The sequence below is a fragment of the Lepisosteus platostomus genome, chromosome 3, assembly GCF_059453375.1.
Source record: "Lepisosteus platostomus isolate fLepPlt1 chromosome 3, fLepPlt1.hap1, whole genome shotgun sequence".
Classification (NCBI taxonomy): domain Eukaryota; kingdom Metazoa; phylum Chordata; class Actinopteri; order Semionotiformes; family Lepisosteidae; genus Lepisosteus; species Lepisosteus platostomus.
Genome location: NC_142613.1, coordinates 35459180 through 35473601, shown reverse-complemented (window position 1 = coordinate 35473601; position 14422 = coordinate 35459180). Strand labels below are relative to the sequence as shown.

Genomic DNA, 14422 nt, shown 5'->3' with positions numbered 1-14422 from the left:
AACAAAACTGAAAACTCTCTCGAAGATGAATGAGATACAAACACATGGGGATCCTTAAATCTCACATGAAAGCACTTGAGGGAGTGGGTGAATTTAAATGTGAAGAACAGTTTGAGTCCATTGGCAGTGTCTGTAGTTCGTTTCAACATGGAGTTGAAACACTGTTATTTACAGATAAGAGTTCTATTTCTGAGATAAATAAGTGCAGCATGCTGAATATCATCAGCAGCTGTAGCTCCTATGGGTACAAATTAAAAAGAAATGCCAAAAACATTACATTTCAGCAGTGTGATTTCCCACTGGAATCACCACTGATTTGGCCTGGTGTTTGTGGAAACAGAAAGCTCTGATTCCCCCACCAAAGGAAAGTGAAAACCAGTTCGAATTAAACAACCTGAGTGTCAGTTAAAAAAACCTAGAACACAATAAAAGTAGGAGTCACAGAGCCCCACATATAGCATTTATACTTACAGCATGTTATACTTACACCTCAATAGGTGTTATAATAATTAGTAACTCCACAACATTGTAATACTGTGAATAAAAATAATTATCCAACTATGCTTTAAAAATATATATGCAATTAAGAAAATGTGACATAATTCAAATACAACAATTAGTCTATAATTCAAGCTTCATCCTGGAGTAATTTGTGTTGTGCTAAGTAAATATTGATTGTGAAATTTACAATTCTTGCCAGTATCTAGATATCTATATTTAATAGTTCAGGTGGGTAGCTGCGTCAGCATGCATAGGCTATAAAGGAACAAGTAATAGGTTTATTCCATGCTGAAAAAAAGAAGAAAAAAAACAACGTTTCGGCCGTGGAGCCTTCTTTAGCTCACACCTGAAGAAAGCTCCACAGCCAAAATGTTGTTTTCTTTCTTTTTTTCAGCATGGAATAAACCTATTACTTTTTCATCTATATTTAATGTCTGGAATAAAAAAGTCACTATTTTTTATACCAGATTTTGGAATAACCAATTCTTAGTCAGCTCAGCCTTGCAATTCCTGTATCAAACATGGAGGATGAGAAATTGGTGAACAAACTCCTCTGACACATCTGTGAGCCAGAGGTACATGTCATTTGACACACTGTGTGTTCCAGTGTCTTTACAGGACAATTAAGTTTCAACTTCATGCTTTATTATGCATTCCTGAAAAATTAATGAAAGAGATTTTAGACACTCGTTGGATAAGACTTTTCCTTATCTAGTTGATCCTTTATAAGTAATTTATTGTCTACGGGAGAGCCTAATGATTGTCAGTATGAGGCTCACAACAGTTTAAATGAATGACAGGAAGCAGGAAAGTCATCTTGATTGAACTGAGAAGGCATGCATTGTAACATTTCAAACAAGAGAAGCCCGTTAGGTAGGTAGTAGCTAACTGATCCCGATTATGATTTATTAATTATATTAGATATATTACTGATTTCTTGAAAGCAACCATGGTATGAGCCACAACATTGCTGTAGAGCTTGTTCCAGACCTCCACAACCAATTGTGAAAATTATTGCCTCAGTTCTAAGTTTTAAATGTATTTCCCCATACTTTTCCAAGTGTGACCTTTGGTCCAAAAGCAAAAAATTCACTAAACCCTTCTCAACTGTTACCAAATTTGAGAAAAAAAAGAGCACCACGTTCCTTTTTTACTTAAAGGACTCCCCCAATTTAATTTTAATGAAAAGGAAAACAATTCTCATAAATATTAATATGTATAACAAAACCCACCTAAATTCATTTCATTTACTGGCATCTCTTCCTTTTACATCTCTTTCAACTGCTTATTTTAGGTCCAATACACCAGGTTATTTTTCTTTCAATATCTGGATTCATTTTTTTTGGTAGTGTGCAGATTCCAAATGACATTAGATGAAATAAAATAATGTCAAAACTCAACCCGGCTCTGTTCCACTGCACGTTGTCACAATCAATCAGTCGGTTTGTGCAGAGCATGGCTAGCATGCCACAAACCAAGAAGAAAAATAAAAAAAATAAACCTGCCCAATTTTATGCAGGTTTGGAGAGTTTTGTTGGCTGACATTGAAGCGCACACCGATCTGTCAGTTTGAGTTGTGTCTTTTCGGTTCATGGCCACTTATTCCAATTGCATGTGACAAGACCTTCAGCCACTTTTTTTATTTTTTACAGTTCTGCTCATGAATTCTTATTCTACTCATGCTTTATCCCTAAAGATTTGATGGTTAATACATAATTTGATTCACAATCTGGTCCTCCACTTTATTCATTGTGCTTTCCTTTGAATGTTTAGTCATTAAAGAAAAGGCAACTCCTGATTAACTTTATAAAAAAGTCCTGACACAATTTACCAATGTTTATGTGAGTCTGTAACAAGTTAGCAGATTCTCTGTAAGCTTTTAGCTGCACCTTTTCAATGTTGTCATTCCAGTTAAAATTTAGTTTTATTAGCTATGGCATCTTATTTTTAAAAGATTAAAATGGCCTTTTGCATCAGATTAATCAGTTTACATTAGAGGGTTTGACTCTCATTTTGCTTTCAGTGGTATGTTGAATTTGATACAATCTTATTTTTCACCCATTAATTTGGAATAATTAATATTCAAGAAAAACACAAGTCCTGAGAAAGCCATTAATAAATCACTCAAAAGAAAACATACAGACACAGGCATGAGTATTCATGCAGTGTGAAAACGCCCAGAACCCAAAACACAAGACCACCCACTACTTAGCTGCAGTGTACACAGACTACAAGTAATGGTGATTTCCTGGGAAGGTTTAGTCAAGAGATGGCAGACTTTATAGACATACATGTACTGTATACCACACATACCCTGGAGTTGCACACTTGTGCAAGAGCATTAAAATGCCTTGGCCAACATCATTTAGGGCAAAGCTAAGACCAATTATTTTATTCTATTGGACACTTATAATCTGGAAATGAAAACAGACCTGTCTATTTACATAAAAGTTAATTACATTTTATCTAATAAATGTCTTTATCACACTGGAGTTGGCAATTAAGCAATAATACTGAACAGGTACAGTATAATGCTTAAGTCATTAAGTATTTATTTCTTTCAATACATGAGCAATTTTACAATTAAAACTTGTCAGAAGTGTCCTAGAAATAATAGGCCCAGTGAGGTCCCTGAATCTGTAGTAAAACTTCTTCTCCATTTTTAAAACATTGTCTTTCGATAACAGAAAAATTAGAAAATTTGCTTCTAAAACTGTCCTTCTCCAATTTTACGGCTCATCACACTTCATTAATCTGTACTATCCTGACCAAAGAATTAAGCAAATGTTAGGATATTGAAATTATTTGAATCTGTACAAAACATGTTTTACTTTTTTATTATTTCTACATATGCATGTATTAAGATTCATTTCATGTGCTGACTTTTACATTGAAAGCTTTATTTATACCTCTTTACAAAAAGAATGGTTAATGCAGCATATTAATTCACAATGTTTTGATTCAACTGGTGATGTTAACTGTACCTGCATTACATTGCTGTAGGAGAATGCCATAACAGAACCACTTAAAACATCTCACTCAGAAGAACGTACTGGACATCTCCATATCTGCTACCCAGAAACCCTCTCTTGATGGTGCAAACTGCGGACATCCTCAAAAGCAATTCATGACATCAAGGCAATGTGGTATTACTATTTACATAGATATCATTTCCATCTTAAAATCCACCCGGCATTCTTCCTTCTCTGAAGTTCAAGTGCATTGGAATTGTTCTTCTAATACTAAGGCATCTCCTAGTCCATTTTCCTAGATTTATTGCGGATAAGCTTCCACAATCATAGCATGGCCCTAAAGAAACAAAGGAAAAAATTAGTTGTAAATATTTGACATCATTCACTAAAACACATTAGTTAAAAAGATTCTGCACCACCTTTGATGATCTATTTTGGCTGCATGTAAATATCTTTTAATAGCTCCATTTTGTGAATGTCAAGACTATAAAGCAACAGAAAATGAGTATGGCAAGAGTCAAGAGACAAAAAATAATTCAAAGACGAAACTACCTGCCCCCCAGCAGCACAGGCTGCAACCAGGCCGTACTGCCCCCCCTCCTTCATCAGCCTGTGAGCAGCTGTCGTCACCAAGCGGCAGCCAGTTGCTCCAAACGGGTGTCCCAGGGACAGAGAGCCTCCCCATGTGTTAAACTTCTCCATAGAGGGAGCGCCAACCTATACACACAAAATAATCATGTCTGCAATGAGCGCTTTTGTGCTTAATTTGGGCTTCATAAGCCTAGGAAACTAAAATGTTCAGTCTAACAACCAAGAGTTGTTAGTGAGTTTTAGTGGGAATAATACAAAAAGCAGGTCGGCATGGTGATGCAATGGTTAGGGTTACTGCCTTGCAGAGCTAGGGTCCTGGGTTTAATTCCTGACCTGGGTGGCTATCTGCATGCAGTTAGTAATCCTGTGTTCTCACGGGTTTCTTCCAAGCTCTCCAGTTTCCTCCCAGTCCAAAACATACTTGTCAGTTAACTGGCTTTTAGGAAACATGGCCTAGGTGTGAGTGTGTGACTGTGTTTGTATCTGTCTGCCCTGTGATGGACTGGTGTCTTGTATCAATCGTACCCCACTGTGTGCCCACTGCTTGCCAGGATTTGCTCCGGCTCCTTAGTAATTAAAGAGTTCCAATCTGACGCACTAAACATGTTTACATTTTTACTGTCTTACTGAAGTGACTCAACTATATAATTTAAGACTTTCCCTACACACCCAAAAAGCTACAGTATACAGAATACTTCACGAGCTTGTATCTCCAGCTTGATAGGGTCGAACTACTGACATCTTTATAAAACACATTGGAAATTTACAACACTAAATTCACAACTATAAATTGACCCACAATGCAGAATTCTATTCAGCAATACCAATCCAAGAGTATCAGTGGATTAAAATTGAACTGCATTAAAAGACAATTAAACGCAAATTAAACAGCGAAGATATCGATAAGATTATTTTCAAAATGTATTCATGTATTTCTACACCATGGATGTTAAAGGATTAAGTTCAATAGAAGCCAGTACTTGAGCTACATCATGTCCTGTTTTCACAATAAAATTTAATTTTATATTTGATGACAAAATAGAGAGTAACAAGATGTTGAAGGGACAATTCAGCAGATTTGAGTTGAAATTTACATAGCAGAACAATGGACTGCAGATTTCCATGATGACATGTTAAAAGTGAAGCAATATTCACCAACAAGGCACATAACACTACCTTGGGGATGAGTAAAACCAAATGCTAATGTTTTCTCTGAGCTACACACACTTTGCAGCTTAGCATGCTATTCAAACTGCTTCAATTTAGAACATTTTTACACAGTGCCAGGAAATGATAGAATTCTAAACATGGTCCAACTATTGGCAGAAAAGTAGGTATGACTATTTAATTTTTATAACGATTATACAAAGTCTGTTTAATAATTTAAAAAGTAACTTTTATTAATAAGTTGACAATAATGATATTAAGTTCCCAGTAAATATCAAGCTATTTTAGGCTGCTGCTAATTTCTAGTGTTTAATAAAGTGTTACCGTACAAGGTGACCTCTTAAACATAGGTTAATCAACTAACAACTCTCACAAACTGTAAAACTACTTAATCAAATTACAGTCCCAAAATGAAAGATTGCAATGTGTTGACATTTAAACATACCTTGGATTTTCTCCCCATATATGTTTGTGCAAACCAATCAGAGTCCATTGCTTTAATATTAGCCATAATTTGACCCTAGAAAGAAATATTCAAAACTTGATTAGACATTTTAGGTAACTTCAATACCTATGTATTCAAAATCTGAAAAACTAAATTGTACTTAGTATACAACTGAAACTCTAAAAGCTAATAAGTGAAAATGCATAAAAAATAAAATACATTCTGATTTCAACAATTAAAAGTTGCAAATATGATAAATGAAAACAAAAGTGCTTAGACACCCACCTACAAAACTTTTCTTACTAGTACAAAAACAATACTTACCGCAAAAGCTTCATGAAACTCAAAAACATCAATGTCAGCCAATGTCAAACCACTCTTTTCAAGAACTTTTGGTGTGCCGTATGTTGGGCTGCAGAAAATTGCATTTACAAATATCTGTTGTTAATTTTTATAAACTTTATAACTATTTTCTTGATGACTACAGTACTTTGCAATTTCAAAAATCTTAAAATATCCAAAACTTTTTAAAATTGAAAAACTATAAATACTCATTACAAACAATGTTTAATTTATGGAACTAAAATGTTCTAAATGTAAGCGGGCCTAGTAATGCAAAACTTACCCTAGTAGCAGCTGATCTTTGGGATCTTGAGAGACATACACAAAATCTCTGTGCAAATTAAAAAGAATTATTAAAATTAAAGTTATTAAAGTTGCAACAGCAAAAGATAAAATAAAGGATATAAAAGATAAAATGAGGATGCCAACATTTGTGCAGCTACATTCTAGATCAAAAGGACTGTTGCCTTTTATGCAAACTTCAGATACTGTACAAAATGAAGACCTCTGTCCACATACTACCAAACCTAAGACAAATGTTGGTATTAAAATTATAAGAAGCAGTACAGCAACACATAATTGTAAATCAGTACAAATTGTTTAAGAGATCAAAGACTGTTCAAAAACTCTCAATATGTGAGGTTAGCAGTATTAAAGGTTTAGAAAGATACACGATTAAAAACTAAAAATGATACTAAGCAAAGTCAAACATCATATAATACAAGAGTTGGAGTAAGCTATTCATGTTCAAAAATCTCTCATACAAATTTGGGTACTTTTCTGATGTGAAGCATTCTTGTAATTCAAAAGAATAAAAATGCATTTTCTTTCCTAATAAAGGTTATGTACCTCAGGTAAGCTTTTGGCTTGTATCCCATTGCCAGAGCTTTCTCTTCCGACATGATGAGGACAGCTGAAGCACCATCGGTCTTTTTAAAAAGAAAAACAGATGTAATATTTGGGGCACTCTTTGCATTACGTCGCAGCACAAAACAAAAATTAGATGTGTGAGATTGAGGTGCAGAAATCTTCAGAAATTTCAGACCTCCTCACATTACCATGGCCGGGGGGAGTTTTTTTAGAAGCAGAAACACAGAGTGTGGTATGTTTTAGTTTGCAGAACCAACCAATTTGCAAAACATTTGTCATTTTACTTACCAAGAAAGAAGAATTTGCTGCAGTGACTGTTCCATGGGGCTTCACAAAAGCAGGTTTCAGCTTGCTCATCTGCTCAATGGAGCTTGGTCTAATCCCATTGTCTTTGCTAACAGTCTCCCTTCCTGTTGAATTAAAACCACCAAGAATTAATGATCACAATGACAAATATTATATTGACTGATATGGTACAAAACAATTTCAGAGCAGCAACAAAAAGTGACCTAGCTGCAAACAAAAGATATTCTGGACAGCAGTATATCCCTTAACGTGGAAATTGAACAGTTCAAGCCTGAAGATTGTTCTGGATCTGGAACTATAATGATATCGGTGTAATTTGAGATATAAGCATTAAAAACAGAGACAGAATGTCTGGTATAAGGGAGTAAATATCTGCTGAAGTGCAGAAACCACAATAAATCTTTTCTTGTTTACGCTGGCCATCATGAACAGAAAGCACCATACTCAGCACCTTATCTACCTGGTACTTTGAAGCTGACGACGTCACTGAGAAGGCCTGCGTCTTCAGCCTTCTTGGCCAGTGTGTGGGAGCGAAGCGCGAACTCGTCCTGCTCCCAGCGTGAAACTCCAAAGGCGGCAGCCAGCCTGTCAGCAGAGTGGCCCATTGTCTCGCTGGTGGAGAACTCCGCTACAGCTGGAAGCTGCAATAATATCATTTACATTTCTTTATATTATATATATAATAATTCCGTCCGCCTTGTAGAAAAAGTTAAGAACACGAGTAACATGAGCTGATACGCTGGCAAAGCACAAGAAATAAGAGAAAATTGTTCTCACTGTTTAACTTTTCATTCCAGTAGAGTATCAGCTAGGTACACAATAATGAGTTAATTTTGCCCGCATTAAGCAAACAATTAACAGACAATTACCTCAGGGGCAAGGTAACTGGGGCGTATTTTTCCAAGCAATGCCAGCTTCTGGCCCATGGTCTTGGCCTTGTTCAGGGACAACATTGCCTTTCTCATTGGTCGACTGTGGCGAATAGGAACATCAGACATGAACTCTACTCCACCTGCTACTACGGTGTCACACTGGCCGGAAGCTATCAGACCCACAGCTGCACAGAAACAGGACCAGACTTAGTTTGCAAGAGAACACAAAATGCACACAACGTTATGCAAAAATCCCAAACACCATACCTCCTCACACTTTCCCTTAATGTTTTTTTACTGACTTTTTCTCTTTATAACCTTTAAATGGACAGATGGCTCCAAAGCTATAGGTAACACTTAAATCAATGGACTGGAAGGACTGTTCAAGACAGAATTTCTATATGATTATTTTCGGTATGGGATAATATATTAAATTAAAATGTAATGATTATGACATTAGAATGTCCTTTTATCTTCAATAATACTAATGCTTTGACCTTTAGAGACAAATTACACTTAATTAATGCCAACGAACTGCATTTTGAAAGCTTTGTTGTTGCTTTTCTTCCTAAATAAAACATTCATGAAAAGCTTCAATTAAAATCAGAGAAAAGTGTTCATTTTCTTACATGCACAAGGAACCATGAAGAAGACGCTCAGATAAGAACGCTACTGCTATGTTTGAACCATTGGAAAAATTGAATTTTGTGTGTAGTTAAACGCATTTCTACATGTAAGTAGCGGAGATACCTGTAGTCATTGCCTGATTAGATGAGATACAAGCCATGGTGACTGTATGTGCTGGAATTCTGTCTGAAAAACCAGCTCCCAAGGCAGCCTAAAACACAGAATTAAAATAAATTAGACATGAAACATTTAAGTGCACAAAGTTTCATATTGGTAAATTCAACAGAGGATTTCACAAAACTGCCAGCACACCTTTCATTACATTTAAATCATAAAGGGTAATTCCTCAAATATTTCTGAAACCTTCAAGCAATCAAACAAACTTTAGAAGTCTAAGAATAGTATTTAAATGAAATACTGTGTTAATGAGAACAGTTTAATTTACCACAGCAATACATGGAAAGGCTGGAACTAATTCAAGACAGAGCCACGTGCTGCCAACTAGAGCAAAAGTCAAGCTGTTGTTAAAAATACAGTTAAGCAAAGCAACAACTGCATGAGTATTTTCAATGCTTGGCTAATTGATATCATATTTCAGAAACTTTTTTTATAGCTCACATGAACGATCACTTTTCAGTTTCATTTTAATAATCTTACAAACTAGGTGCCTTTTTGCTGGAATGACAACTGGTTATTAGAATTAATCAATGAGTGTTCCCATAGGAGTTCCCATGAAGCTCCATGATTAACATGGAATTCTCCTCTGCATGTAGTGCGGATTCATTTTCGTTCAACTACACAGATAAAGGGAAGCACGAAGGAATGGATACACTGGATGGCATTTGAGGGGTAACATAGGGAATTAAGCACCATAACACTACAGTACATGGAAAAACTGTAGATTCAATGGGTTTATTATATTAAGACATCACTTCAAAACATTCCCTTGAAAAACACTCAGCAAAATGGGACAAGACTTCTGACATATGTAACCACTCTAAATTCTGATTTAACTATGCATTAAAATGAGTATGCAATGTTTCTAAGTGAACCCTGCAGACCCATGTAATGCTGTACATGTCCAAAATGTTTCTTCTTGTGGTGGTATGATTATAGAGGCTTGAAAATACAGGGTAAATGTACAAAATGAAAATACAGGAAAAATGTATTTGTAGGAACAGAAATGGAAATGTTATTATATCAATATTACCCATAGTTACAAAGCAGCTATGCAAGAGATACACAGGAAATCCATGGAAAACTGCCAGAGTGCTTCTCATAGAAGCACTCCACATGCATGAACAAAAAGCAAGGAGGGTTGAGATCAATCTGAAAGTTGATCGTTACCTCTCTGGCAACATTGCTGGTCTTCACTTCCTGGATTACTGTTCCATAAACAATATAGTCTACAGCAGTTCTTGGGATGCCAGTCTTGGTGATGAGCCCCCTGTTGAAAGATGGTTTAAAACTGTACTACTGATTTTACATATATTTAGTGTTACCGAATTTTCATATTGCCGTTTCCTGAAATCATACCCATTACCAAAAACATTTTCTTAAACGTAACCCCAAAAGGAATATTATTTGAATTTTACAATTCATTTTACTTACTGCAATGCTGCTCTGGCCAAGTCATGAGGCATCAAATCACTATACCTAAAAAAATGTCAAAGAAATTTAGTCTTAACTTGAAGGTAGATAATGACTGGCAAAACATGAGCTCTAATTCCCAACGTTAAGGGTAAAAAGATCACTTAACACTCAAACAGCATAAAATAAATACAAGCGTGTTAAAATAAAAGCTGAAGGGTACAGCTGTAGCCTCAACTGTTAATACACTACTAGGCTATTTCACATGCATTTGCTTGTAGGCCTACTATCACAATCTATTTAAAATATTTAAATGAGCAGCACTTTTATTGACTTCAGGAAAGAAGAATATGTACTGAATGAACGGATGGGTGGACGGAGTTTACAATTCAGGTGTGTTAAGCTGGATTGTTCTTTTTCAGGGGAATAGCCTTGTAGCATCTTTTGTCCCACCCCATCAGAAAATAAAAATAAAAATGTTCTGCACGTGAAGAAACAATTATGTTTTCTTTGGGAATTAATCCATTAGTTTGAATTAGTTTGTGCATTAACAACTTAGAAAGATTATACTAAAGACATTTATATTTTTACTTACGTTGTTCCAGACTGCAAAAAAGGGGTGCGCACTCCTTCAACTAGAACGATATTCTTCACACCAGGTTTTGCCAGAGTCTTTTTAGTTTTGGGTTGTACTACAATAATAAAGACAAAACATTCAGAACATTTCCATTCTTACTAATACTAAACAAAAATAAACCAAAATAATTGATGGTATTGTCAATCTAAATCATTAAACACATCTTTTGTAAAACACTTTTAAACTTTAGGCACAAAAGCACCGGTAAAAAAGTAATAAGGATCTAGCAATTAGAACAACACAGATTTAAAATATGACATTCTGTCCTTCAAAAAAGGATTTTGAAGAATCAAAGATTTCACACCATAAGAAAGGATAATTTACTTTTAGTCTTCTGGAAAGTACTGTTATTATCGAGAAATTATTTTAATTCAAAACCCCCAGAGGTAAAATAAACATTTTGCTAAAAAAACACTTGTCTTTTTTGCACAAATGGCACAAAAGAATTAGACTATACCTTGAGCTTGTAAATGTGATGTCGTAGTCAGTGATCTAGCAGCTGATAAGGATGGAAAATACAAAATATTTCCAAGATTAATTAAAACATCCATTGTATATACACTAAAACCTATATTTAAGAGCTTTCCAATTTCTGTCCTGATATTAGCTATTTTTAATTAATGTAAGAAATTGAATAGATTCAACTCAATGCGAATGAACTGAACAAATTCTATGCAAATGGCTTGACGTTATTTTCTGATCATGTAGTTACTGCAGAAATAAATTAGCACAACAGAGCAAATGCTCTCCTCCTGTTCTAAGGTTCTGATCTGATAATAGAAAGGGTAGCTGGAGTGAAACCAGAAGATACCAGACTGGAAATCCCAAATGACAGACTGATTTATTCTGAATTTTATTTTTATAACCTGTTCTTTTTTTCTTACCAAGTTTAACAACCCAGGCAGAATTTACTGGGCAGTTCCTGATGCCATGTGTCAAAATGGATGCCATTTTTGCTGTCCTAAAATGCAAAAGAAAAAGTCGTCAACATTCATTCTCCTTCTGTAAGGAAAATGTAATAAAACCCTGATCTTCTTCACAGTAAACCCTAAGATTGTTAAACAAAGTATTTCACTTACACTGAATGATCATAAAAATCCAGGTATAATATCACGACGTTCCGTTTATGAAGGATTCACAATTTTAGGAAATGCAAAGTTTACCAAACAAAAAGCAAAAAATGATTTAAAGCTTGTTTGTAAATGCAGATATATATAGAGGTCTTAAAAAGAAACAAAACACTAAACTAGATAAATAAATATCTAATAATGTTTAGTGGGGTACAAGTCAAACAGCCCCCAATGTTTTCTGTAGCATTTAATGAACATAACTACAACTTGTCTTCCCTTTTCATAAACGACAACTTCACAACAGTATTAAAGCTTTAAATGCAAAACAATCCACCTGCATTATTTCAATAGTTTTATTTAAATTCAGCATGGTAAGTGTTTTTTTCCTTGCCTTTTACATAGCAACCACATGAACCTAAGTGAAAGGTTGTTCTCAAGATAATAAGCTTGATTTCTGTGAGAAGAGTCATTTCTTCACATAAAAAGCAGCAGTGCTACAAATGCAAAACTTTATAAAACTGTACCAATCCTAATTTATTAAGAAAGAAAATAAAAAAAATCAGTTCAATAATGGCCTGCGACTAGCCCATTTCGTGGTTAGTACTACAAGTACAAGAATCTCAACCAGCCATTTATTTAAAGAATCTAAGATATCTCAGCTTCAGCATGGCTGGGTAGCTTGTTCCAGACTCCCACAACCATTTTGGTAAAGAAGTGTCTCCTGTTCCTGGTTTGAAACGCACTTCTGCTTGTGTCCAATGGTTCATGTTTCACTGTTCATTCTGAAGGATTCTGCTGGGTTGAAACTGCCAATGCATGTGAGGATTTTGAATCAGGTTCTGGATAATATCCCCCTATAGCCTTCTCTGATCATAACTAAAAAGTTCACATTTCTTCAGCACTATAGTGTAGGACAATCCCTTCAGCCCCACAATGTTATTAGTTACTCCTTTCTGGATGGATTCTAGAGTAGCAATATCTATTTTATAAAAACATGGCGAGTTAAATTGTATACCATATTCTAAATGATGCTGTCCAGCACAGCAGACATGTGACAGGTTTTGGTGTCAAAATTGTTTGACTTCATGGTTGACCTTAATGACATCTTTGAAGTGTTTCTTTTTTGCCTTCTGCTTGAGTGTATGAAGTTGTCTATCCAACTTCACACACACAGGGTATTCCAAATGAAGTCTGCATCACACAAATGTTAACATAACCCCCTGAGTTAAGTTCTATTCTTTTAAATATTTATCCTGCCATTTTGATTGCATTTTGATAAAACGATAAGACAGTAAACTGTTCTGCAACGTCACTGCCGCAGTCTACACAAAGAAGCTGCATTCTGTTCTAGGAGACTCAAAAGCATTTTAGTAATTTCTCAAGCATTTCTATATATTTTACATTAAACTCCACCTTTTCAGAAATTCAAGGTAGTAAAACGCATACGGAATTCATATTGTACATTATATTCATAGATCGGGTGTTCCGGAGTGAGAGTTTCCTATCTGGGTGGAAGCACCGCCCACAACTACACTTGACCTCTCACCTACTTCTCCAACCTCCATACCACACGAGCCTCTGCAATGAAACAATACATTGCAGTTCATTTTGGTTGGAAAAGTAAGGTCTGTGATAATCCAATCCACAAAATTCAAGAACTGTGTTCCCTTTAATGGTTACACAAATTCCGAGATTAACAAAAAAGTGGGGCACTTCTTACTGGTAAAGAGAACTTTCAAACGATGTTGGAAATGCAAGGCGCTTGCAAAAATAATACAAAATCTGGCTCCGACAACGCTTAATTTGGCACGATTTTCTCGTTCTAGAATAGAAAATGAATTATTCACATAACGTACCAAATCATTTCACACGTAACCAACCTTTAAAAAAATATTCATCAGTTATCGAAAACAGTACCGATTGCAACTTATTGATCATTGTATTTCATTCACATAAAGATAACATCTATACGAACGATGCAATGTTTAACTATTAAGTAAGAGGAGTGCCACTGATATAGAAGCGCCTGAATTTGAAATTACTAATGTGAAAACTGAAACGCAATGATTTGCACGTGATGTTTCCCCATGACTTAAAAAAAACAATGCATGCAGCTTTACATACTTCTCTGCTTTTTTACACATGTTTTAGCGCTATGTATGAAAGCATAACCCGATTTTATTGCTTTCTGGCGAAATACGCTCACCTTGACCGTAACGGAATCCTCACACGCAACACCCAAACCCTGACTGACCCGGACACAACAAGCCTTACAGTTGTCTCTCTCTAAGGACCTTCGACAGGTTGTGCTTTCCCAATCTGCGCCTGACATCCTTGTGTGGCTCGTTACATTAAAGAAATAATAGTAGGAAATTGAACAACAGTACAAACTGGAAACCATAATAATTTAGAATATTTAGACTTTTATATAT

At 35.4% G+C, this 14422-nt stretch overlaps 1 protein-coding gene across 2 annotated transcripts; it reads right to left on the bottom strand.

Annotated features, from left to right (window-relative positions):
• Positions 1 to 3322: 3322 nt before the first annotated feature.
• hadhb (hydroxyacyl-CoA dehydrogenase trifunctional multienzyme complex subunit beta) lies at positions 3323 to 14295 on the bottom strand. 2 transcript variants are annotated; one of them, XM_088625464.1, is made up of 16 exons: positions 14197 to 14295; positions 11805 to 11881; positions 11378 to 11419; positions 10879 to 10975; positions 10305 to 10349; positions 10041 to 10140; positions 8817 to 8904; positions 8064 to 8251; positions 7655 to 7835; positions 7177 to 7298; positions 6868 to 6947; positions 6302 to 6349; positions 6001 to 6088; positions 5677 to 5751; positions 4026 to 4190; positions 3323 to 3810 (listed from the first exon to the last, which is right to left on the bottom strand). In XM_088625464.1, the coding sequence occupies exons 2-16, from the start codon at positions 11869 to 11871 to the stop codon at positions 3775 to 3777; spliced, it is 1422 nt and encodes a 473-aa protein (XP_088481590.1). In that variant the 5' UTR covers positions 11872 to 11881; positions 14197 to 14295; the 3' UTR covers positions 3323 to 3774. The 2 variants fall into 2 exon arrangements, with proteins under 2 accessions (XP_088481590.1, XP_088481591.1); XM_088625465.1 differs by having other exon boundaries at positions 14163 to 14236.
• Between the last annotated feature and the right edge of the window lie 127 nt (positions 14296 to 14422).